We start from the raw sequence: 25,398 nt of genomic DNA, 5'->3' as shown, positions 1-25,398 counted from the left end.
GATTCCGGGGGCTCCTCTTTTTTGAGTTAAATTTAAAATTTAAGATTATTTTTCTCAACTAAGTTGGATTTATTATGATTTGAGTATTTCTCTAAATTAAATCCTTTTGTCTTGGAGATGTTCTCCCTCCCCTCATTGTAAGCATTGCTTTGGGACATCCCATATAGTAATGAATGCCGCTCTGTGTCCCGTGATGTAACGATAAAGAAAACGAGATTTTTTATACAGCTTACCTGTAAAATCTTTTTCTTGGAGTACATTACGGGACACAGAGCTCCCACCCCTCTTTTGAGGACCATTTTGGGAGGCATACTGCTTGCTACAAAACTGAGGTACTCCTCCTATGGGAGGGGGTTATATAGGGAGGGGCATTTCCTGTTTGAGATTGCCAGTGTCCATCACCTGAAGGTACTCCATATAACCCATATAGTAATGAATGCCGCTCTGTGTCCCGTGATGTACTCCAAGAAAAAGATTTTACAGGTAAGCTGTATTAAAAATCTCTTTTTTGCCCTCCTTCTAATGTTCACTTTGAGCTCTCTAACCTCTCCCATTCCCTCCTCACTTCTGTTTGCAAACTGGCGATATGCACTGATTATGCACACTACAAATCCCATAGTTCATCTCTGGAGGAAATAAGAGAGGATGGCTACATTCCTACATACAATGAGACTGTGGAGAATGAACATAACCACCTTTAACAGGAAGTCCGGTCACAGCAGCAGAAGAGAGAAAAAAAAGCATTTGGAAACTTCTGGGAGCAATAGAAGGCTCTAAGAGTTAAAGGGGTTGTAAAGGTAAAAGTTTTTTCACCTCAATGCATTCTATTCATTAAGGTGAAAAAACTTCCGAGAATTCCAGCCTCCCCAGTCCCCCCGTTTACTTACCTGACCACTCGAAAGTCCCGCGCCGTGAACGCACTGGCATCTTTGCCGGCTTCCCAGGTCATTCATTGGTCGATTGAAGCAGCGCAGCCATTGGCTGGTGCTGCTGTCAATCACAATCAATGACAAGGTGCGCCGGGGGGGTGGGGCCGAATGATACAGTCGGTGGCTATGGCTGTCGGCTGTATCGCGGGAGCGTGCCCGCAAGGACTCCACACCTCTCGCATGAATGTGTGGAGTTCTTGCGGGGAGGACCAGAGACAGCACCGAGGGACCCCAGAAGACGTGGATCAGGGCCACACTGTGCAAAACGAGCTGAACAGTGGAGGTAAGTATAACATGTTAGTTATTTAAAAAAAATGTCCTTTACAAACCCTTTAAAGGATCACTAAAGATAAAAAATTTTTTTTTTTTTTTTAAATAACAAGCGTGTTATACTTACCTCCACTGTGCAGCTCGTTTTGCACAGAGTGGCCCCGAACCTGGTCTTCTGGGGTCCCTCGGTGGTTGTCTCGGCTCCCCCCTGCAAGGACGCAACACCTTCATGCGAGCGTGCTTGCATGGTGTTGAGTTATTGCGGGCGCGCTCCTGTGATACAGCGGCGGCCTTAGCCGCTGACTGTATCACTCAGCCCCGCCCCCTGGCGCGCTGCGTCATTGGATGTGATTGAAAGCAGTGCCAGCCAATGGCTGCGCTGCTTTCAATCCATCCACTGTAGCCAATCAACGGCGAAGTGAATGTCGGGGGCGAGCGCGGGACTTTCGAGGGGTCAAGTAAGTATAATGGGGGAGCTGGGGGGGCCAGTATTGTCGGATGTTTTTTCACCTTAATGCATAGAATGCATTAAGGTGAAAAAACTTTTACCTTTACAACCCCTTTAAGAACACATAATGGAATACTTTTCAACCAGAGTTTAGTGCCACTTTAAACTTTTCATAATCAATGGTGCTATCTTGTTAGTTTTACCAAGCATTTTGCATCTTTCAAATGATGAAAACATTATCTCACTTCAATTCAAAGACATTTAGTTTGGGGCTGTGATATTTCCCCGCATGAGGGGGCTGTTAAATTCTGTATGCTGTTATTTTTGGCACTCGCCACCTATTGCAGCCTGTGATTTACATAATTATTTTTTAAGCCCAAGTTCCAAAAAGAGTGTTATACTGAGATCTTGTGACTTGCTGTTTTGTACTGAATGCATAAAAATACACGTTAACAAAACCCCTTGCAAAATGCAATAGAGAAAAAAAAGCCTGTTCCGTAAGATGATCTTGTCATTATGTGCCACTAGGTGGAGTACCTCTGTAATAAATAAAATACATACTACGTGCAAAAGCGGTTTCCAGTTTTATTTTTGCAAGCTGGTAATATTTAGAAATTATTAACAATAACACAGTGTACCTAAAAAAAAATAATATAAATAAATATGAATTTATATAAATAAACTCTCAAGATCTAATATTTCAACAAAGACCAAAATAGTAGTTGTTTATAGTGCACGCTTCCTATTTAACTAGTCTATTTTCTGAACAATCTCTGATACAGAAGACTTTTCTACAAGTATCAAAGTTTGCACCAGACAAATATCTGGTATGTGTCTACAGGCATGAGCGGGAGCACTCAGCAGATATCTCCGGTACTGGCCTAGCGTAAAACCATCACGATTGGCCATGAAAGTCCAACTGGACATCTTTGTTTATGGATCATCCTGATTCAGCATCAGTTTTTCAGGCTGATGCTTTCCCACTTTTTGTTTTGTATATCTGCTACAACAAATTTCCAGTAATTTATGGTAAACTACTCCTACACTCTGTCTAAATTGCTTTGACTGTAGAAAGATGACTTAAAGGGGAGTTTCAGTCTTTTTTTATGTTTATTAAGAGTCAGCAGCTACAAAAAATGCAGCTGCTGGCTTTTAATAAACATACACTTACCTGTTCCACGGTCCAGCAACGTGCCGCCGGGAGCTTCGTTCCGGTCCCCCCCTTCACCACCGGCGCCTCCATTGCAACTGTGGGCACCTGGCCGTGACCGCTTTCGGCTTCATGGCCAGGCACTCACTGCGCATGCGCAGCGCTCCCTGAGTGGACAGACGCTCGCCTGGGACCTGTCGCGTGTCCCAGGTGATCGCCTACAGGGAGGGCCTGCTAAAAGGCGATATGACGTATCCCCTTAGTGGTCCCTGGTCGGAAAGAGGAAGTGGGACAGGAAGTCCCACTCCTCCTGAAGCCCCCCCAAGAAAATTACATGCCAAATGTGGCATGTAAGGGGGCGAGGAGTAGATTGAGTGGAAGTTCCACTTTTGGGTGGAACTCCGCTTTAAAGCCCAGCTAGGGGCAGATAAATAATCCCTCGCAGAGGGGCTTTGCCTGCCCCACAAGGGTTCAGAGCTTGTTTTGTCAAGTGGAAAGGAGAAACAGACTTGTTTACCTGATCCTCCACTCCCCCATCAAGCGGCACATACTACTTCTTTTATTAATTTTTTTGTCATATCTCCTTATTGAACTTGCATAATCGGTTGCAGCATTATGACAATAGAAATATTGCTGAGAAATGCAGTGAGCCAACCATGGTGTCCATTTATGAAACTGTGAACAGCAGTGATCCCTAGGATTGACGCTGATCTCGGCTCATAAACGGACCCTCAGAAGCTGTCATTAACTGTCAGAATTCACCCTCCCGATTCACCAACTCGGAGCTGGTAAATCAGGGAGAGAACAGAGAATCCCAGGGGAAGGAGGAAGATTTTCGACTTCCTCGATCAGACCCCCCCCCCCCAAGGCAGTAACCATGTCCCCCCTCTCATATTTTTGTGTGTTTGTATTTTTTAGTATAAAAAATACATATAATATAGGGGAACTATTTATTAACATTGGGTTGGCCATCTTTCGGTGTACTGAGCAGTGATAATTTATCACTGCTTAATAAATGGACACCTCTGTGTTTCATTGAATTAAGTCTCACGAGATTCCAGGGGGGGATTTGAAGTGTTTGTAGATCGCTTCACTTCATAAAAAGAGAAGCTACACCGCTTCATAAACTGGCATCTACAGGAGAGAGAGAGCTCCACTGTGAATGCTAGGATATTTTCCACTGCTTCATAAACAGACACCCATATGAGCAAGTAATTGTATTTCAAGGACTACACTGATCATCCCCAGTATTGTTATGGTTATACTAAGACAATATTACACAATAGCAATGCATGTGTTATGTAAATTGATATAATGGTGTTTTTTTCATTTAAAGAAAATGGCTGTCATTCCTTACTTGGTGTGCATTTTGTTTTGTGCAGTACACCATCCACCACATTCCCAGAAGCCGAGAAGTCAGACAGTCCTGGAGTTCCTCTGTCGTAACCACCATACAGTCCTTCCTATACTCCTTTCCATTAACTGTCCGTCTGAAGCCAGACTTGGTAGGTCATTCATATTTTGCTCTGCTGTGTTGTGAGGTAACTACAGTATATCTCTGAAGATGGCTTACATTTAGCTTTACTTCTGGTTCTTATTAAATAGTTTGCCTATACACAACAACTTTATTTTTTATTTTTTTTGTTTTTGTTTTTTTAATATAGGCCCTTATGTACTGCAGTGCCTTACCACTTATCTATTGTAAGGTTGCTGGTTCAACTAGACCTGGGTCTTAAGAAGCTTGCAAATCCTTAATATACAGTATATAATGGGGCAGATTGTTTGTGATAACATCACATCACTGGAGGTATCATCCCTACTACGCCATACCAAAATTCATATATTGGGACTTTAAATATACCTCCAATGGTAGAACGCAATACAAATGAGTAAAACATATTTAGCTTTAATGTAACAAATTTATCAAATACAGATTAAAGAACTTTAAAATACAATTATTAGATGGTAACAGTGGTATTTTAGAGTCTTTTAACCTGTATGTGATACATTTGTTACAATAAAGCTATATATTTACTCATTTGTATTGTGTTTTACCATTGGAAATATATTTAAAGTCCCAATATATGTATTTTGATTCCCGTGAAACTAGAAACTGCCCTTGCCACCGGCAAGCCTCCAAATCTGGCTATATACAGTGGGGATGACAAGTATTTGATACACTGCAGATTTTGCAGGTTTTCCTACTTACAAAACATGTAGAGGTCTGTAAAGTTTTATCATAGGTACTCTTCAACTGTGAGAGACGGAATCTAAAACAAAAATCCAGAAAATCACATTGTATGATTTTTAAGTAATTAATTTGCATTTTATTGCATGACATATTGCATTCACATCAGTCCCTCCCTGCCCTCAAGGAGCTTACAATCCCTACCTCACATGCACACAGACATACTAAGGCCATTTTAGACAGCAGCCAATTAAATGAGAAATATGGCAATTAAAACAAACACAGATATACTCACCTCTATGCTGCAGCCCCAAGACTGAGAATTGAGCAATTCTCAGTCTTGGATCGCTCAGTTCTTGGTCAGCTTGGAGCAACGTTGGGGAGACTGTCAGTTACTGCTCTGTCTTGCCCCACTAGTGCTCACTGGAGAGCACCAAGCTGGAAAGGGGGCATGCACAGCTGCGCACTGAGAGCTGCAGCCAACTGTCATCCCAACAATATGGTCGGGGGATCCTTCCAGAGCCCGGAATGACTGACATCAGCTGAAAAGTAAATATACTCCTGGGACCCAGAAGAGAAGTACAGGTCAAACTCGAAAAATTTGAATATCATGCAAAAGTTCATTTATTTCACTAATGCAACCTAAAAGGTGAAACTACATTACATGTAAAGCAAGATAGTTCAAGCCGTGATTTGTCATAATTGTGATGATGGCTTACAGCTCATGAAAACTCCAAATCCACAATCTCAGAAAATTTGAATATTGTGAAAAGGTGCAATATTCTAGGCTCATAGTGTCCCACTCTAATCAGCTAATTAAGCCATAACACATGCAAAGGGTTCCTGAGCCTTTAAATGGTCTCTCAGTCTGGTTCAGTAGGAATCACAATCATGGGAAAGACTGCTGACCTGACAGTTTTACAGAAAACCATCATTGACACCCTCCATAAGGAGGGAAAGCCTCAAAAGGTAATTGCGAAAAAAGTTGGATGTTCCCAAAGTGCTGTATCAAAGCACATTAATAGAAAGTTATGTGGAAGGGAAAAGTGTGGAAGAAAAATGTGCACAAGCAGCAGGGATGTCCGCAGCCTGGAGAGGATTGTCAGGAAAAGGCCATTCAAAAGTGTTGGGGACTTTCACAAGGAGTGGACTGAGGCTGGAGTCAGTGCATCAAGAGCCACCACACACAGACGGATCCTGGATATGGGCTTCAAATGTCGTATTCCTCTTGTCAGGCCACTCCTGAAAAACAAACAACGTCAGAAACGTCTTACCTGGGCTAAAGAAAAACACACCTCGTCTGGTGCTCAGTGGTCCAAGGTCTTTTCTGATTAAAAGCAAATTTTGCATCTAATTTGGAAACCAAGGAGCCAGAGTATGGAGGAAGAATATAGAGGCACACACTGCAAGATGCTTGAAGTCCAGTGTGAAGTTTCCAGTCTGTTGATTTGGGGAGCAATGTCACCTGCTGGTGTTGGTCCACTGTGCTTCATTAAGTCCGGGGTCAACGCAGCCGTCTACCAGGAGATTTTGGAGCACGTCATGCTTCCTTCCGCAGACAAGATCTATGTGGATGCTGACTTAATTTTCCAGCAGGACTTGGCACCTGTCCACACTGCCAAAAGCACCAAAACCTGGTTCAATGACCGTGGGATTACTGTGCTTGATTGGCCAGCAAACTCGCCTGACATGAACCCCATAGAGAATCTATGGGGCATTGCCAAGAGAAAGATGAGACATGAGACCGAACAATGCAGAAGAGCTGAAGGCTGCTATTGAAGCATCCTGGTCTTCCATAACACCTCAGCAGTGCCACAGGATGATAGCTTCCATGCCACGCCGCATTGAGGCATAATTGCTGAAAAGTGGGCCCAAACCAAGTACTGAGCATGAAGGCATGCTTCTACTTTTCAGAGATCCGATATTGTTCTATGTACAATCCTTGTTTTATTGATTGCATGTAATATTACAATTTTCTGAGATTGTGGATTTGGGGTTTTTATTAACTATCTTGCTTTGCATGCAATGAGTCTCATATATATTAGTTTCACCTTTTAAGTTGCATTAGTGAAATAAATGAACTTTTGCATTAAATTTTGATTTTTTGAGTTTCACCTGTGTGTGTGTGTGTGTAATCTCACAATGTACATATTTGGTGCTATATGAATACCCTGTAATAAATGTTTTAAAATATATTTCTTTCCCTTCTAATTTTTTCTTTAAAGCTGGTTTATACCTATGGCTCTATAGACGGCTAATAAGCTATTCTGAACAATTTTGAAAGTGCAGCTTGAGGGAGAATCTAGTTTACAGCTGATGATGAGATCTACCAACACACTATAGACCGCAAATAAAAAAAGCGGTGTTCCGCAAAAACATACTGCAGCTGCTGGCTTTTAATAATAGGACTAGGGTTGTCCCGATACCGATACTAGTATCGGGACCGATACCGAGCATTTGCACGAGTAGTTGTACTCGCGCAAATGCTCCCGATGCTTCACCCGATACTTGGGATGGGAGAGAGAATTAAAACAGGAAGTCACTCCTCCTGCCCCCGGCATATTTTCTTCCCGGTCAGGCAGAATGAGCTCCGCCTGACAGATGCCTTCTAGTGCCGGCCCTGCCGTGACATCACTCAGAGGTTCGGGAGGTGGCATAGAAGAGGAGTAGAAAGTGCTGTCGGCGCTGCGGGGGAACAGTGTGCATGTGAGTAAACCTGCCAGGTGATCTATTCACACACAAACACGCACTCACACTGCATAGTGTGAGGAGCTTAAGAGCAGCTCTGCCCCCCCCCCCCAGCTCGACTCTCACACTTCCCTCCTTGCAGTGGCTCCTGGGTCCTGCTAGCAAGACGTGAATGATGTCTTAAAGAGGGCAGGGCCCGCTGTTATAAGGGGGGAGGCGGGGGGCTCTCTGATCTCTAGAAATCTCTAAGGAAGGATGGGGGGGGGGCCTTTGAGCTAATGGGGGTCTCTAAGAGGGGGTACTGACTTCTGATATATATAGGACACTTACCTGTCCTGGAGTCCATCAGCTGTCTGGTGCATGCCGCCGTCATTGCGGGTAAGGGAACCCAGCACTGTAGCCTTACCGCTTCACGCCGGGAACCTTACTGCACATGCGTGAGGCTCCGTGCCTCTCTCCTACTGGCCCGGCGGCAGGCGGAGGAGGTGGGAGCCAAGCGGTTATGTCATGGGCTGTGGACTCCCGCTAGTGGAAACAAGATACCTGTCAAGGACAGGTATCTGCTTTCCCCCTCCAAAAAGTGCCAAATATGGGGGGAGGAGATAAATTGGTGGAAGTTCCACTTTCAAGTGAACCATCGTTTTAACAATACAGATAAAAGCTAGGTAGGATTTTTAAGCAAGTACAAAGGTAAGCGGCAATTAAAAAATAAATAAAATTCAAGTTCTGCTATGTGAATGGGAGAATGTACCAGCTATGAGGTTTGTGCAACTAAGACATTTGTAAATAAAACGCAAACAGAAAATGCACTATTGCTTAGATTCTTGTGGAGGGCCTAATCTGTGTTACCAGATAGAGGAATATGAAGTTTGTTTATAAACCTGTACAGCATTCTTTTTGTACTGCCATGCAGCAAACCTGCTATGGAAGGAGAGTGGAACAGACAGAGACTTATTTTGCTAGAAGCTTGTACTTGTGCTCTGCTCCTGCACCCAGGAATGCCTAGAATGGCTTCAAATGTGTTGGCAGTTGCCTAGTGATTGCAAGCAAATATAAGAAGGCACATTTGACTAGGTTACCCTGCTTCACTTGCTCGAATTTGCCTCCAATATGCTTCCCTCATTTTCTAGTCGTGGAATATATAGAATCACGCATTTGGTGCTTTCCTTTATCCAGAACTTGCTTCTGTACCTCCCAAGGTTTCAAAATGAAAATTGAGAACCTAATGGGCTTGTGTTCCAATCACTGACCGCTTAAGTCAACACGGCCATGTTCTATAAGCCTCACCCTGGCAGATCCAGAACCAGGGACTTTTCAGAAGAGTTATCATTTGTGCTCAAACATTGCATGCATTGAAAGGTGGATGTGTGAAGAGTATTAATAATGAATCCTTAGTAATGTGCATTTTAGAGAGGCTAAAGCAGTCTTAAACCCAAAACCACAAATGTAATACATTGCAGCTTACCAATCATTAGATGTGGTAGCTGAATTCATTTTCTCTTTTTTTTTTTCCAAGTCCGTCCGTCCCCCCCCTTTCACTCTGATATTGCCACTAAAGCCTGGTACACACGATCGGATATCTGATGGCATCTGATCCGATGGATTTTTTCGTCTGATATCCGATGAAGCTGACTTTCATCAGTCTTGCCTACACACCATCAGTCAAAAATCCGATCGTGCCAAAACGAGGCGACGTACAACACTACGACGAGCCGAAAAAAAAGAAGGTCGATGCTTCCGAGCATGCGTCGACTTGATTCTGAGAATGCGTGGATTTTTGTCCGATGGAGTTCCACACAGACGATCGGATTTTTCTATAATTTCTTTTTTATCCATAGGAAAAATGTAAAACATGTTTTTTCCACCGATGGAAAAGTCCATCGGTCTGTTTTCATCGCACAAATCGATCGTGTGTACACGGCTTAACACACCTCCTCTATTGGGGTGCCTAAAAAATGAGAGCCTAAAAAAAAAAAATACTAATGCAGAAAACTTCCAGCATACCATGAAATCGGTGTGACCTGCCTGTATATTCCGCATTCATAGGTTGAGAAAAGGAAACTGTTCTTAGACCTTTTCACCACTCTGCTTTTGTTCATGCATTGTTCCATAAAAATGCAGATATAGCCCAAAGGTTAAATGCATTTCATGCTATTCCTTTGTATAGTGGAGCTCTAGTGATGTTTAGTCTTTAAAGTCTGTAGATTTTCTTATTTATTTTGCACTTTCTACATAACTGTCTGGTAATCGGTGAACTGTACACCGGGTTTAGTCTCAGACAATGCTATTTCTAGCAGGTTGATTTTAAATCTTCTCTATATATTTAGAAAAGAATGCTGCTATTTGGGAATCTGAAATGTGGAAATTCCTGTTCTTGCACTTTAAAAAATAATAATATGTTTTATATAATATATGGTAACTTTGTGACAATAACACTTTAAAAAAAAGTAAATGTATGTTACCCTCTGTAGTCATGGGAATGTGGCGTGATCCTTTATTAATAGAATATGTTGCTCCATAATTCCATATTCCTGATGTGTGCCTGTTGTACCATGTACTAGTGTTCTCTTTGTATTAATTGTGTGAAATAGTTGGTGATCCTGCCAGTCCCCCTGCTTTCCTTTTTCAAACTGACCGTGCTAGGCATCAGAGCACATTCATCTCAGCGGGGTGAGATTTCTGGCTGTGCTGGGAGAACAGCCTGCCTGTCCTACAATGAGTAGACTTGTGCTGACACGCCCCCATGCACAGCCATTCACTGGGAAGATCTGTGTACTGCTGCTCCCCCCTGCTCTCTAAGCCACTTTTGATTATCTAATCCAGGGGTGCCCAACCAGTGGCCCGGGGGCCACATGTGGCCTGCGGAGCCCTCTGATGTGGCCCGCGACCTCCTGCTCTGGGATGGAATAGAAAACTGTTATTAAAGGTCTGTTTTATTACTAAATCACAGTGTATATATGGGCAGATCTGTTCTGCAGTGGTTACTGAGCTGCTTTCAAACTGATAAGCAGGTGCAGAGCAGTTTACCTGCGGGTTACCTGCACTGAGCCATAGACTTCTGTTTATTACTTGCAAGTTTGGTGAGCTTTCTGAAAGTGCACCAAACTTGCAGAATATAATAGAAGTCTATTGCAAAGTGCAGGAAAGCTGAAGGTACACGTCGTTGCACCAGCGATGTGGGTAAACTGCAGCGCATCAGTGTGAAAGCAGCCTTGGGCCCCTTTCACACGGTCAGTCCGACCCAATTGGACCCTCCATTCACCTCTAAGGATTGGCAGATGTAAACCGACTTGTGTCCTACCTCCAATCCAATCAGCAAAAGTATAGTGGGCTGTGTCCGCTCTGCATATAGAGAGCATACACGGAGCTGCCATCCGCCTGCTCCGCTAATTGTGGCCCGCGACCCGTTACAAAGTCACTTAAGTGGCCCTTGCTCTTCAAAAGGTTAGGCACCCTTGATCTAATCGCAAAAAAAAGAGAAAAAGGTATTTATAATGCGTGTGTGTTCTATTTGTACATACATACATACATACATACATACCATACCGTATTTTCCGGCGTATAAGACGACCCGGCGTATAAGACGACCCCCTAATTTTCCAGGAAAAATTTTGATTTTGGGATATACTCACTGTATAAGACTACCCCCTTCTTACTGTCTTTCTGGAAGCTGAGGGGGAGCCAGAACCGCTGACAGAAACAGGCTTTTTCAAATCTCACTGTGCCATTACATTCCTCACTGTGCCATTACATTACATGCCCAGACTGTGCCATTACATTACTCACTGTGCCATTACATTACTCACTGTGCCATTACATTACTCACTGTGCCATTACATTACATGCCCAGACTGTGCCATTACATGCCCCCACATTGCCACTGTGCCATTACATGCCCTCACATTGCCATTGTGCCATTACATGCCCCCACATTGCCATCACTTGCCCCTCACATTGCCATTGTGCCATTACATGCCCCCACATTGCCATCACTTGCCCCCACTGTGCCTGAACTTGTTGCCCCCCCCCCCCCTCAGTGCAATAACACTCACTTTTTCTCCCCAGCGCTGACAGTCTAACATGCTACGATCGCGAGCCTGAATGATTTCAAAGCCGCGCCTTCACTGCAGAGTGTTCTGTGATAGGAGGAACAAAAATCTTCCCAGCAGCGCCTCTGTTATGTTTTCCGCCTATCACGGACGTCTTCTCATCTCGTCCGAGGATGAGAAGGCATCTGTGATAGGAGGAACAAAGAACAGAGGCGCTGCTGGGAAGATTTTTGTTCCTCCTATCACAGAACACTCTGCATTCAGGCTCGCGATCGTAGCATGTTAGACTGTCAGCGCTGGGGAGAAAAAGTGAGTACTGAGACTGTACCCGGCGTATAAGACGACCCCCGACTTTGGATGCATGTTTTTGCATCCAGAAAGTCGTCTTATACGCCGGAAAATACGGTACATACATTTGCCATTTCTCTTTTCAACTGAATGGGCTGTTTGACAAGGTAAGGGTTCGCATATACTTTAATATAAAAAAAAAAAAAAAACGCATTAGTCTGTGTGCTCTGACTGATGAATTCTATTGGGTCACATAAAGTGGGCCTTTCCCTCACAAAATTTAGAAATCCATGGTGTATGCAGCTTTGCATGCTGATCGCTAAACCTCTTCAAGTCCTATGTAAAATCAATATTTGTTTACTTTTCTTTGTCACTTCCTGGTATTTCCAGACACTGGGGATGTAGCCAGTGTCTCAGTTTCCCTGGGGAGGACTTTGTCACCAATGTCTTCCTGGGAGATTTCGTTTCAATGGATGAGTGCGATGCCGGCAGAGAACAAAGAAGAGGCAGCAATTTTTTTTTTTTTTTTTTAAAGGCTGTATGGGATTTTGACCTGTGAGGGGGGCAGAGAGCTGAGACTGAGGAAACGGTACAGGGAGGAGGAAATATACTACTCCTAACCATAAAGCCCTGTACACACAATCGGTTTGTCTGATGAAAACAAACCGATTTTTCCATCGGTGGAAAAAAAATAGAACCGGTTTTAATTTTTTTTCCTATGGATAAAAAAACAATAGAAAAAAACTATCGTCTTTGGGGAAGTCCATCGGTCAAAAATCCACATATGCTCAGAATCAAGTCGACACATGCTCGGAAGCATTGAACTTAATTTTTCTCAGCACGTCATGGTGTTTTACGTCACCGCGTTTGGACACGATCGGATATTTAACCGATGGTGTGTAGGCAAGACTGATGAAAGTCGGCTTAAAAAAAATCCATCGGATTAGATTCCATCAGATATCCGGTCGTGTGTACAGGGCTTAATAGTTCTAAGGAGATTGTATTAGTGTGGTAGGGGGAGGGTCACTTTAAATTGGAATTAGGCAATGCCAGCCACAGCCTTTTTCAGCTTTGGGGGCTGGCTTGGTGTGGAATGGAAGTTTGGATGGTGTAGTGGTATTTTTTATTTTTTTTATTTGCTTTCCTTTACTACTTTTATGACAACAGACTAAATGGAGACAGAATGGTTGATCTACCAAAGGAATAGAGCACTTAATAGCTGGAGTGGCTGAATAGCCTCTGTTTATAGTTACTGTGATTAATCCTCACTCTATATATCCATGATATCAACAGGCTAGCCAGAGTTCAGATCAGCTGTTTCCTGCTTATCTCAATTTGTAAATTTCCATCTAATCACTCAGGATGCTGGTAATGTCAATTCAGACTACAGCCCTGAAAAAGCCTTTAGCTACCTTTCTAACAAACATTAGGATTTTGCATGCACAATCCAATTGTCTGTGTCTACAGCAGTCTTAACCTTTTTTGCACATGGAAGGACCCTTGAAATAACTTTCAAATCCTAGGGAATCCCTGCATATACTTACTACAGCTATACATTACAAATACAGTTTGAGTCCCAAACACAGAGCTTCAGTCCATGGAGAGAAACCAGAACAGTTGTCAGGGAATGGCAATCTTGCCAGTAGTAGAGATGGGTGCCATAGACATATTCCCATTCGCATGCACACGATGGTGGAAACCGGCGCGAATGTCTGTGCATGGCGTGACAGAAGGGGGTCCCCTGCTGGCCTATAAAAGACTGTTGCTGTCTGACCCAAGTTGCTGGATTGTCATCAGCATCCCTGAACTTCTGAACCTCTGTTTCTCTTGATTCCCCATAGTGACCTGACTTGTTCCAGACCTTCTTGACCTCTTTTCCTGGCTTGCTCCTTGGCCCTCCATCTGCTTGATCACCAGTGTATGACCCCGGTTTGCTGCATGGACTTTGCCTTGACCTGATCACCTGTGTATGAGCCTAGCTTGCCTTACGGACTTGCTCTTACTTCCTGCCTGATTACCAGTTCTTGCCCTACAGACTCTGTTACTCATTACTGGCATGCCATCTTGTGTTTGACCCTCGGCCTGGCTTTTACTGCCGTATCCTGGAAGCATGGTTCATCTGAAGCACAGTGAGAGTTTCTGGCAGCCTTTATCTTGCCGCTCACACAGCAGCCTTCACGAGGTGACCCTCCTGGTCCATCCTGCAACCCGTGCTACTCTGGGGCCTAAACCTACTATTGCACTATCGGAGGTATATTGCACTCAGCCACAAGGGGAGCCCTCTCTGCATATTGGGTTCGGATCAGGTCATTGACAGCAGTACAGGATTCTTTTTTTTGACAGCCCCAGCACAAGTTTATCTAGAGTCATACTATAAAAACTGGCTACAATTTTGTGAAGGTGCCTATACAGCCAGATTTTATTACTGTCTACTCTCATCCTCAGACTGTTCCAAATAGTCTTCCTCGGGTTAACAGATTAGATAGCCTTTACCATTCGCCACCTACCTAGGTAAACCAGTGCCACAATTATCTGACAACTCCCATTTCCCTTATTCCTAGCCTTACATGGGAATGGTCAAAGCATTCCTGTTTGGGGGTGAAATCTTCAGGGTGCCCAAGAAAGTCCAGCAAGCTCCAGGACCATCTCCTACAGTTGATTCAGCTGTAGGTTTGGGGCACCAGTGCATTGCTTGCTCAGGAATGGCAGCAGACAGGTGTGAGTGCATCTGCGTGCACAGTGGGGCAAAAAATTTCGGAGGATGACCTGGTGTCAAGACGGGCATTAAAGAAGCCACTCCAGGGAAAACATCAGGGACAGACTCATATTCTGCAAAAGGTACAGGGATTGGACTGCTTAGGACTTCAGTAAAGTTGTTTTCTCTGATGAATCCTCTTGTCGATTGTTTTTGGGAATCAAAAAAAAACCTTGTCCAGAGAAGGAAAGGTGAGCGCTGCCATCAGTCCTGTGTCATGCCAACAGTAAATCATCCTGAGACCATTTATGTGTGGGGTTGCTTCTCTGCAAAGGGTGTGGGCTCACTTTTTGCCTAAGAACACAGCCATGAATAAAGAGTGGTACAAAACATCCCCTGAGAGCAACATCTCACACTCATCCATGAACAGTTTGGCAAACAATACTTTTTTTTTTTTTTTGTATAATCTTTATTTGTAAACGGCAAAGTAGTACATCACAACACACGTTGTTGGGGGCATTTGCAGAAGACAGTAAGCCATTCAGTATTCAACATAACATATAAACAAATTGGACATTAAAAACAAAGATACATGTAAACACATCGGGACCCAGTATCCTAATGGGCATAACTTAAACTTATAGACCAGGCAGCGAGCCGAGGGTGGAGTCTCCCCCACCGTATAAAACACATTAGCCGAAAAACAAAGCGTGGGGAAGACACATTTCGAGCCTCTCATCAACTGAAAGAGACGGGTACTCACTGAAGGGGGGGGCAAGAACTGGAAGTCAAGCGGGTCGGGCAACTGGACAGCAATTGGCACATTAAATAATGCGCAGATTAGAGGGTAAGCCAGCCGAGCGCGCACAAGGGAAGGGGGGCCTCCAGCTTACCTCCCCGCATGCAACGGCTTTGACCGACCTCCACAGTGATCGAGGTACCCGCCCCAAGGTGGCAAAACAAGTGCCTGACCCCAAAGGGGGCCAAGCTGCCCCTCGGCAACGGGATCTCGAGTCCGGCCGACACCCCCAATGCTCACCCCCCTCTCGGCGCATCAGCAACCAGGTCACTCAATGTCAGAAGGTTACTAGAAGGAAGGCGGAGAAAAATAGGGCAAAGAAGTCAAGGGAGAGAAAGAGAAAAAAAGAAGAGAAGAAAAAGAGGGGGGGGTTAGAATCAGTAGGAACAAACCTGAGGTCAAACGTCCAGCTCCTCCCCCGCACCACTTGCCTCCACCACCTCGCAGTCTATAGTAGCTGAAAAGGAAATTTGCCTCACCTCCCCTCCTCCTCTGGCTGCCTAATGAGGCCAAAACAGTGTAACCGAGGGCTCTGTACTAATCTAGGGGGCCCGAGGTCTTTGCTTAAGGGAAGGGTCTGCCAGCCCCAACAATGCAACATCCAAACTGGAAGTGACATATCCTGGATTTTTCCAGCATGATGGAGCACCTTGCCATAAGGCAAAAGTGATAACCAAATGGCTTGGGGAACAAAACATTGATATTTTGGGTCATGGCCAGGAAACTCCCCCAGACCGTAATCCCATTGAGAACTTGTGGTCAATCCTCAAGAGGCAGATAACCAAAAAAAAAAAAACACAAATTCTAAAACTCCAAGCATTGATTATGCAAGAATTGGCTGCCATCAGTCAGGATGTGGCCCAGAAGTTGATTGACAGCATATCAGGGAGAATTGCTTAAAATTAACAGAGCTGTCATTAAAAGCCTTTAACACTTGAGAAATGCTTGTAATTATACTTCAGCATACCATAGTAACATCTGACAAAAAAATCTAAAAACACTGAAGCAGACTTTGTGAAAATGTATTTTTGTCATTTTAAAAACGTTTGGCCACGGCTGTATATACTTAGCCATGCTTCACACTGTAGCATCCCAATCTGACTAAGCTGGTGTTTAGGCCTGGTTATTGGCTGCTCAGGCTCTAGCACGGTCACATGGGGTCAATTTGCTCCATAATTTCTGAAAGCCCTGCGTCATTAGCAATGCCTCTGGCGTTATGGAGAGGTGGCATGGCTCAGTAAGCCTGGCGTGTGAGCTATCTCCATACCCTGTCGCTTCATCCTGAATAGCAAGTGAGTGCAATAGTGTTTCTTTTTAACATGTGGATTCACTTTATCCTCCAAGAATTGGTTGTGCAGGAAAGTCAGAGCGTGCATAATAGATGTTACCCTATCTAAACAGCAGAATCAGGAGCAGGTCATCAGTGCACACCTTTTGTACTTCTATTCTGTACAGACAAAGCTCTTGAGGTTACAGATACAGAACAGTTCATGTAAAAAACTGCCACACCCTTGTAAACTAGTTGAGAGGAGTTGAAGGCTTCTGAGTCTCGGGAACTCTTTGGCTTTTGTTTTCTTGCTTTAGAATTCTTGCTTAGGCTGGCATCTTGAAAGGTCATCAAGAACAAGCCGTTATTGAAGAGAGCCTAGTACTGTATTTCAATACGGAATGGGTTTAACTGGCTAAAGAAAAATTAGAAGGCGACAACTGTGCAAGCTCTTGAACCAGTTAAAGGGGAGAGGCAATCCTGTCACACATGCATGCGGGAAACCAGTCCCCCTTTGATTCTCTCCTGCCAAAATAATCAAATTCAGAAAATACTTTATGTGAAAATAGTGTCTTAGGAAAATCGATGGAACACCCTTCCCAGAAAAGTCGGAGCTGTTATAGCTGCAAAGGGTGGGCCAACTCAATATTGAACCTTACAGACTAAGCCTGAGATGCCATTAAAGTTCATGTGCGTGCAAAGGCGGGCATCCCAATACTTTTGGCAATACAGTGTATTTCTTTAGGAACAAAAAATAGAAGACCGTACCTAGAAAGTTTTTTTTTTTTTTCCTTCCTAAATCGTGCTGATTGAGATTTATTTGATGATTGACCTAACAGAGTTTATTCACTCGTCATGGCATGTTTGCTGCTTTTGCACCCTGTGTAAGAGAAATTCAAAAAGAGATGGATTGTTCTCGCTGTTGGCCCAGCCATTCTTGCACTAAATAATTAAGCTACTGTTCCCATTGAGGTCATTACCTTCTTTAAGGATTTAGTTGATTATGGTTGTTAGTGTTTTTTGAAGGCCAATTTTTTTTCACAAGAAATTTGAAGGCCAATTTTGAAGTCCCCTGTGTTCTGGCAGGTTCAGCCCTGCAGCCTGCCATTGACAATCTGTCAGTAGATTAGACTATGTTGAACGGGACTAGAAATGATTAGTGGACTTTCTGACAGTATAGGTAAATCTGTTAGGTCTACAAGATTACAGCTCTTGCCCTCATGGAGAATATGATAATTTCCATCTTCAGAGTGTCCTTACTTTCTGTGCATGTGTGCAGAATTTTATGGCTGTGAAAAAAGCAATCGGCGCCAAATACTAGCATGAATCCAAATATAAATGTGAATAGTAATAATAAATTACAATATCTCCACAGCTGCTGTGACACTGTCAGTGAATCACCACACCTAATATAGACTATAATAATTGTTAAATAGTGCAGCGCTATGAAATAAACTCTAAAATATACATACAAATATAAAGTGTACAATGCTTATTAATAGTGATTATCTCACAATCTAGTCAGTCCTTGTGTGACCGCCCAAAGATATTAATGAAAACATAATAGTGAAAACATGTCACCTGTTCACATCACCTGGCACGTCACCTGCCACAAGTTGTGGAGTGTCTACTTGCCACATCACCTGCCACAAGTTTTGGACTGTCCACTTGCCACATCACCTGGCCACGTCACCTGCCACAAGTTGTGGAATGTCCACTTGCCACGTCACCTGGTCACATCACCTGCCACGTCACCTTTCCACGTCACCTGCCACAAGTTGTGGAGTGTCCACTTGCCATGACACCTGCCACATGTTGTGGATTGTCCACTTGCCACAAGTTGTGAATTGTCCACCTTTCACGTCACCTGCCACACGTTGTGGATTGTCCACAATGCAAGCAATTTTTTTTTTTATGTTTTATTAATGGTGTTTCATCATTTGCCATCATTTTTGAGATTTCTAATGTAAAAAAATAGGTCACCATTAAAAACGCATATAAACGAAATCGTGGAAAAACGCCGGTACCACGTTAAGCCGTGTTTTGCTTCTGAAACGTGGAAAACGTTTGCATCTGAACCCATTTTTTTTGCTTCTGGAAAAACGAGGTTAAACGCAACTGCCTAAAAACGTCAATAAAGGAGACTGTGTGCATGGACACATAGGATAACATTGAATGTGTTCAGGGGCAGTGTCTCTGAACACGCGTTTAACAGCGTCTCGTGTGCATGGGGCCTTACACTTACAAAGTAAAAACATCAGATAAGCATATAAAACCTTGGCTTGTGTTCTCAGACTCCGTTTCTCCCCTCTATTCACGATTCACCCTCTCATTGGGCTCCCATCTACTGAGGAAACCCAATGAGAGGGTGAATCGCGAATAGAGAAGCCGAGTCTGTGAAAACACATCTGTCACCGTGGGTGAGACCTGTGCTGAACAAGTCTCTCCCTCCTCTCCTGTTATATGACCGTGTTTTGGTTTTTCTACCATTAATAGTAAATGCAACATGATGGGTTACACTCTCTATCTATTCACACAGCTATGTAGTCCTTTAATTGCTGACGAGCTCGCCACCTTTTACTAGACCCTTATTTACACCCTGAACATCCACATCCCTGGGTGACTCTGGAGAACTTTTTACTACAAGGCTCCTGAGCCTAGTTCTTTGAACCATTTGGCCAAATGCTGATTCCTGTCTGGGGTGCCTGGGTCTAATCCTGACATCAGTTGCCAATATGATATGTTATTCCTCTTGCCTCAGTGTTTTTTTAATCTGTGATTTGGAACAAGTTTGGGTCTCCGATTCAAAGCATTGGAGTAAGAGGGCCAGCGTGATAGCCAGGCAGCCAACATTTTCAGGAGGGTTTCTATTTCCTAGCCTAGATGTTTCTTTCATTACAGGTTTCCTTTAATTTGACATAAGTGTAGGCACCAAGGGAAAGCTACACATTCTCTAGGTCCCTGAGAGTTCGTCGCTTTTACTGTATGCCCCAAGAGCCCACAGACTTGAAAATTTAAGCTGGACTTCCGACACTGCCCTATCCCCCTTATTATAAGGCACTTGTGATAATGGCCTACCAGAAGGTGTGCAAATTGCTTTGTAGGAGGAGTACGATTTGTGCCTGGCTAGCACCCACACTGTCATTATTCTAATCCTTAACCCTTTGCTTTCATTTGTCCAGCATTTTCTCTAATCATCGGCAGCATTCAACCCCAGAGGAAGGGAGAGTCGTGAGGCCCTGAAATTTGTTACAATTACTGATCTTTTTATTTTAAGATTAATAAATCTGGTATCCTTATCTGACTATACTTTCTGTTGGGTTCAGTGCTCTTCCATCGCTCATTTTGCTCATTATCTGTTGGCAACCATAACATTTTGGATTGTGTCTCTCACTGTAACAAAGACCCCAGTGGGGACACAGACAAAACCCAACTCTAACTAGAACTACAGAAAATACAGCCTTTGACTGAAGTTGTATTTTAATGTTATATTTAAAAATGGTTACCTTTCCGCCTTTTTATCAGTTTACTTAATAATTATGTAGCAGGTTGTTTACTAATTCAGTGTAGAAAATAAAGCAAGTTGTGTTTTTTTTTTTTTTTAGATTAACAGTGATAGTACAAAATGCAATACCCCATAAAAGTCAATCAAATAACAGTTTACTGTAGTCAGTCAATTCTCAACTACTGCATTCTGCTTGTTGCTTTTTTGCCTTTTTATTTTTATTTTTTGTCATTCACCGTGAGAAGTTTAGTCTATAAATACAGAATAGTTTGATCTCACCTACAAGCTTTGTTGGCTCAAATTCCTGGCCACCCACCAGGCTGATCTCTTGCAAATGAACTGATTTAAAATCCAGAGGACCCAATTAATCTGCTTCTGCATAGACAGTAGTGACATAGCAGGGAAAGGTAAAAGAAAACATTGGGCCAGCAGCCAGTGTAACCATTTCTTTTACAATTAGGCTGGAAAACTGTGATAGGATGGCTATTTGCATTCAGACCACAGTCTCCAATAGGGATGAGCCGAACACCCCAAACCCCACCCCCCCCGTTTCGAACGGACCGAACATTCGCGCGAACATTTAGAACCCCATTGACGTCAATGGGACTCGAACGTTCGAATTCAAAAGTGGTAATTTTAAAGCCTAATATGCAAGTTATTGTCGGAAAACGTGTTTGGGGACCCGGGTCTTGCCCCAGGGAACATGTATCAATGGGAAAAAAAGTTTTAAACTGTCTTTTTTTTTTTTTTTTTTTTCTTTAGCAGCGATTTTAATGATGCTTAACGTGGAAAAAAAATGAAAAATTCCTTTAAATATCGTACCTGCTGGGTGTCTATAGTATGCCTGTGAAGTGGCACGTGTTTAGAACTGTCCCTGCACAAAATGAGATTACTATGAGAAAAAAGTAATTTAAAACTGCTTGCGGCTTTAATGTAATGTCTGGTCCCTGCAATATGGATGAAAATCATTGAGAAAAATAGCATGGGTTTTCCCGTCCCCCTCCCCCCAGGTCATTACAAGCCCCTTTGGCCCTATATACTTTGAACAGCAGTATACAGGCGGTGCAAACAAGACAGGGACTGTAGGTTTGTTGTTAAGTAGAATCTGTTTGTAATTTTTCAACTGGTACTTCTTTAAAGTGTGGCTTCAGCCAAAAAAACTTTTTTTTAAGCTTTTCTGAAAACATAGAGAAGGGTTATAACCCCTGTAACATTTGTTTTGCTGTCTGTGTGCATCTGTTCAGAAGATTGCACCTCACTTTCTGTCCCAATTTATCACCAATCCTTGTTTTTTTTGTGAAACAAGGATTGGTGATAAAGCATCAGTGGACAGGAGACACCTTTTACAGAAGAGAATTTCCCTTCCTAGGGGTAGATTTCCTCTCCCTTCCTGTTGACTCCTTCCGTTTGCAAGTAGGAGTCGTTTGTAAGTTGGATGTTTGAAAGTAGGGGCCTGCCGTATATACTCTGCATAAATTTGGGCCCTTGGTGTTGGTGTTGCCACAACACTGTAAGCCCTCACAGTTAGTCTTGGTGGGCGCTGGAACGCCCTGCTGTGAAATATTAGATCAAGAATTGTAATTACATGCCCCTGTTGAACAGGGGCAGAAAAATTGGGCCTTAGGCACTGGTGCTGGTGCCACAACACTGCAACCCCTCAGATACTCTAGTTGGAGCGCAGGAATGAGCCCGCTGCAAAGCATTGCATTAAAAATTGTAATTACACGCCCCTGTTAAACAGGGGCAGAAAAATTGGGCCTTAGCCACTGGTGGCAGTGTCCAGAACCAACAATGTTCTTACAAGCTATCAGCAAGATCATTTGAGGAGGAAAAGGATATTCACTCAGCATAACAGGATAGTCGCTCAGAATCAGCATAGGCAGTCTTGAAGGGATCTGACATTTAAAAAAAATTATTCAGTTACATCAGCATCAGGTGCTTGGTAGCTGGTGGTGATCCAAGCCTGATTCATTTTTATGAAGTTCAGTCGCTCGACCGTGTCGGTGGAGAGGCGCACCCTGTGATCGGTTACAAAGCCTCCAGCAGCACTGAATGTGCGTTCTGAAAGAATGCTGGATGCAGGACAAGCCAGTAGCTCAATTGCATACTGTGCAAGCTCTGGCCAGTGATCCATCCTCAAGAACCAGTAAGCCAGAGGATTTTCGGTGGGGAAGGTGTCCAAGTCTGATCTTGCCCCTAGGTATTCACGCACCATGTAAACCAAACGCTGGCGATGGTTGCTGGAACTGGTCATACCTTGGGGCTGCGGACTAAAAAATTGTCTGAATGCATTGGTCAGACGGCCACCTTCTCCACCGCTCCTTCTGTGACTGACTGAAGCCTCAGCAACACGTTGTCCAGGACCAGTATTTTGTAACCCCCCAGTCTCTGGGAACGCGTTGCACAAACCTTTCTGAAGGCCTCCTGAAGATGTTTCATCTTCTGCTCCCTCTGCGCCGGCAAGATAAGTTCTGCAACCTTATTCTTGTAACGTGGATCAAGGAGAGTTGCCAGCCAGTTTTTCAGGCAAGTACTTTTATTCACAAAACACTTGCCTGTAAAGTTGCGGCGGCGTATCGTAAATCCCCCGGCGGAATTCAAATTCGGCGGGTAGGGGGCATGTATCATTTAAATGAAGCGCACCCCCGCGCCGACCGAACTGCGCATGCGCCGTCCCAAAAAAATCCCAGAGTGCATTGCTCTAAATGACGTCGCAAGGACGTCATTGGTTTCGACGTGAACGTAAATTACGTCCATCCGTATTCGCGAACGACTTACGCAAACGACGGAAAATTTCAAAGCTCGGCGTGGGAACGACGGCCATACTTAACATTAGCTACGCCTCATATAGCAGGGGTAACCGCCGTAAAAAGCCGAACGCAATACCTGCTGTTTTTTTTTCTTCTTTATATCAAAATGTAATACAGTAGGTTTAAAAAATAGCCCAAGTACAGTAGGGTATTGAACGGTTGTCACATATTTTGATTACAGCTAGCACCTTAATAATGTATAGTACAACAAATGTAAAGAGGGGAGTAGAGTGAGTGCCCTCACTCACTTGTTGCCCAAGACTACATGTCCCACGATTAGGCATTGTTCACACATTCACAAGTTCTCGACACTTACTGATGTGTATAGATGATGTACTGAGCTGTATGTGTGCTGCACTGTATTTCCGGATATGTAAACAAATAGTGCATTCTGTATGCAGGCCAACTAATCGGCTGACCGAATTAATCGATTATGAAAATGGTTGACAACTATTTTTTCAGAATTTGATTAGTTGTCGATTAAATTGATTAGTTGTTTCGGCCCTAGAGGAGTCGTCACCGATTTGGGTGCCCATGAACAAACTTGTTCATGAGAAAGTCCTTTCAAACTAGCTAAACAAGTTAATTAACATTTAATTTGATTGTTGGTCTTTTTCTTAAAAAATAAATAACGTATCATACCTACTTGCTGATTTGCACAGAGAAGCCTGGATCATCCTATTCTCAGGTCCCTCTCCAGCGCTTCTGGCTCGTCCTTCCTGCCAAGTTCCCCCAGAACAAGCAGCTTTCATTCTCTTTCACACACACACATACACACATACACACATACACACACACACACACACACACACACACACACACACCTGCAGCTCAGCCTCGTCCCTTCCCTGATTATTGGCTCTGAGGCTGTGATTAATAGTAGCAGGAGCCAATGGCTACAACTGCTGTCTCTGCCAATGAGGAGGCAGAGTCCACTGAGAGCTGAGGCACTCGTGCACATCGCTAGATCAAGATGGGTCTCGGCAAAGGATTATGGGGGCTGGGAGGGATGCTGCACAGAGGAGGTTTTTTACTTTAATGCATAGAAAACCTTGCGTCTTTACAACTATTTTATATTCAGGAAGCCCAGCTACTGACCAAAATACAATTAACACTTTTTAACTTCCACCTCCAATTGTTTTAGCGTAATTATAGGAATATCACAGCTACTCATTCACACAAGCCAAATGCAAACAACATTTAAATGGAGTAATCACTGCACAGTTTCCTGTTCATGCAAAACATATCGGATGTTGACTAACTGATCCACTGATGTGAGCTCTGAGGTGGGTTGAAGATGTGAAGAGTGAGTGTCCCATATTTATTGGTATGTATAGTGGGGTGTGTATGGTGGGGTGTCCTCTCCATGCATTGTGTTGTACACGGTATACTCCACAGTTCCCTTATACTGCAGATAGTACATTACACCCTCCAAGCCCATCCAGCTTTGAGTGCTGTGGTTTGGCACATAATGCACACTGCTAACTATCACTATTACTGTCAAAGTAATAAAAATTAAGGGTTCATTCACGCTAGATATGTGGTAGGACTACGATGGGCGGCTCTTCTAGCACAGGACCACCGTATGACAAAGCAAAATGCTTGTCTCCTGTGTGCCCCGTTCAGACAACTGCGTTGGGGTTGGGTGTGGGCATGCACTACTATATATATTTTTTTTTTTAGTGCGAGGCACCGCACAGCAGCCAGTTGAAATGTTTGTGTGACATTTCAATAAAGTTAATTTAAAAGAAAAACAGAGAATAGTGTGTTTAATGTGTGGTGATCCCGCTGGGCCGCAGAGCACACAAGCTTCTGCATTTTTATAATGCTGCAGCTGGTATAAATGGACCCTTTTTTCTAACACTGGGATATTTTAATTCCACACTAACTAGTAGGGACCCTTTACAAAAATAAAGGCTGTGATGTATTCCTTAAAGTGGTTGTAAACCCTTACAGACCACTTTGACCTACAGGTAAGCCTAGATTAAGGCTTACCTGTAGGTCCAAGAAATATCTCCTTAACCTACACCATGGATCTTCAAACTATGGCCCTCTAGTTGTTCAGGAACTACAATTCCCATCATGCCTAGTCATGTGTGTGAATGTCGGAGTTTTACAATGCCTCTTGTAATGTGTAGTTCCTCAACAGCTGGAGGGCCGTAGTTTGAGGATCCCTGACCTACACGGTTAAGGAGATATTTCCAAGAAAGATGGCACCAATGTCTACGGTGCATGCGCCGTGGACAAGGGCGCACCGAGCGTGCCGCTACTGACTGCATCATGCCATTAGTGGCAGGTCCCGCTCGCATGCG

The 25,398-nt window shown here is 43.6% G+C and overlaps 1 protein-coding gene across 1 annotated transcript in view; it reads left to right on the top strand.

Annotated features, from left to right (window-relative positions):
- Positions 1–25,398, top strand: part of ALG14 (ALG14 UDP-N-acetylglucosaminyltransferase subunit) — a 66,472-nt gene that overhangs the window by 15,320 nt on the left and 25,754 nt on the right. Inside the window, exon 3 of the mRNA XM_040359969.1 lies at positions 4,180–4,302. Coding sequence (XP_040215903.1) covers positions 4,180–4,302 — 123 coding nt within the window. The remainder of the gene's footprint in view (positions 1–4,179; positions 4,303–25,398) is intronic.

The sequence above is a fragment of the Rana temporaria genome, chromosome 7 (genome assembly GCF_905171775.1).
Source record: "Rana temporaria chromosome 7, aRanTem1.1, whole genome shotgun sequence".
Classification (NCBI taxonomy): Eukaryota; Metazoa; Chordata; class Amphibia; order Anura; family Ranidae; genus Rana; species Rana temporaria.
The sequence above is the reverse complement of the archived record's forward strand: the minus strand, read 5'-3'. Positions and strand labels throughout refer to the sequence as shown.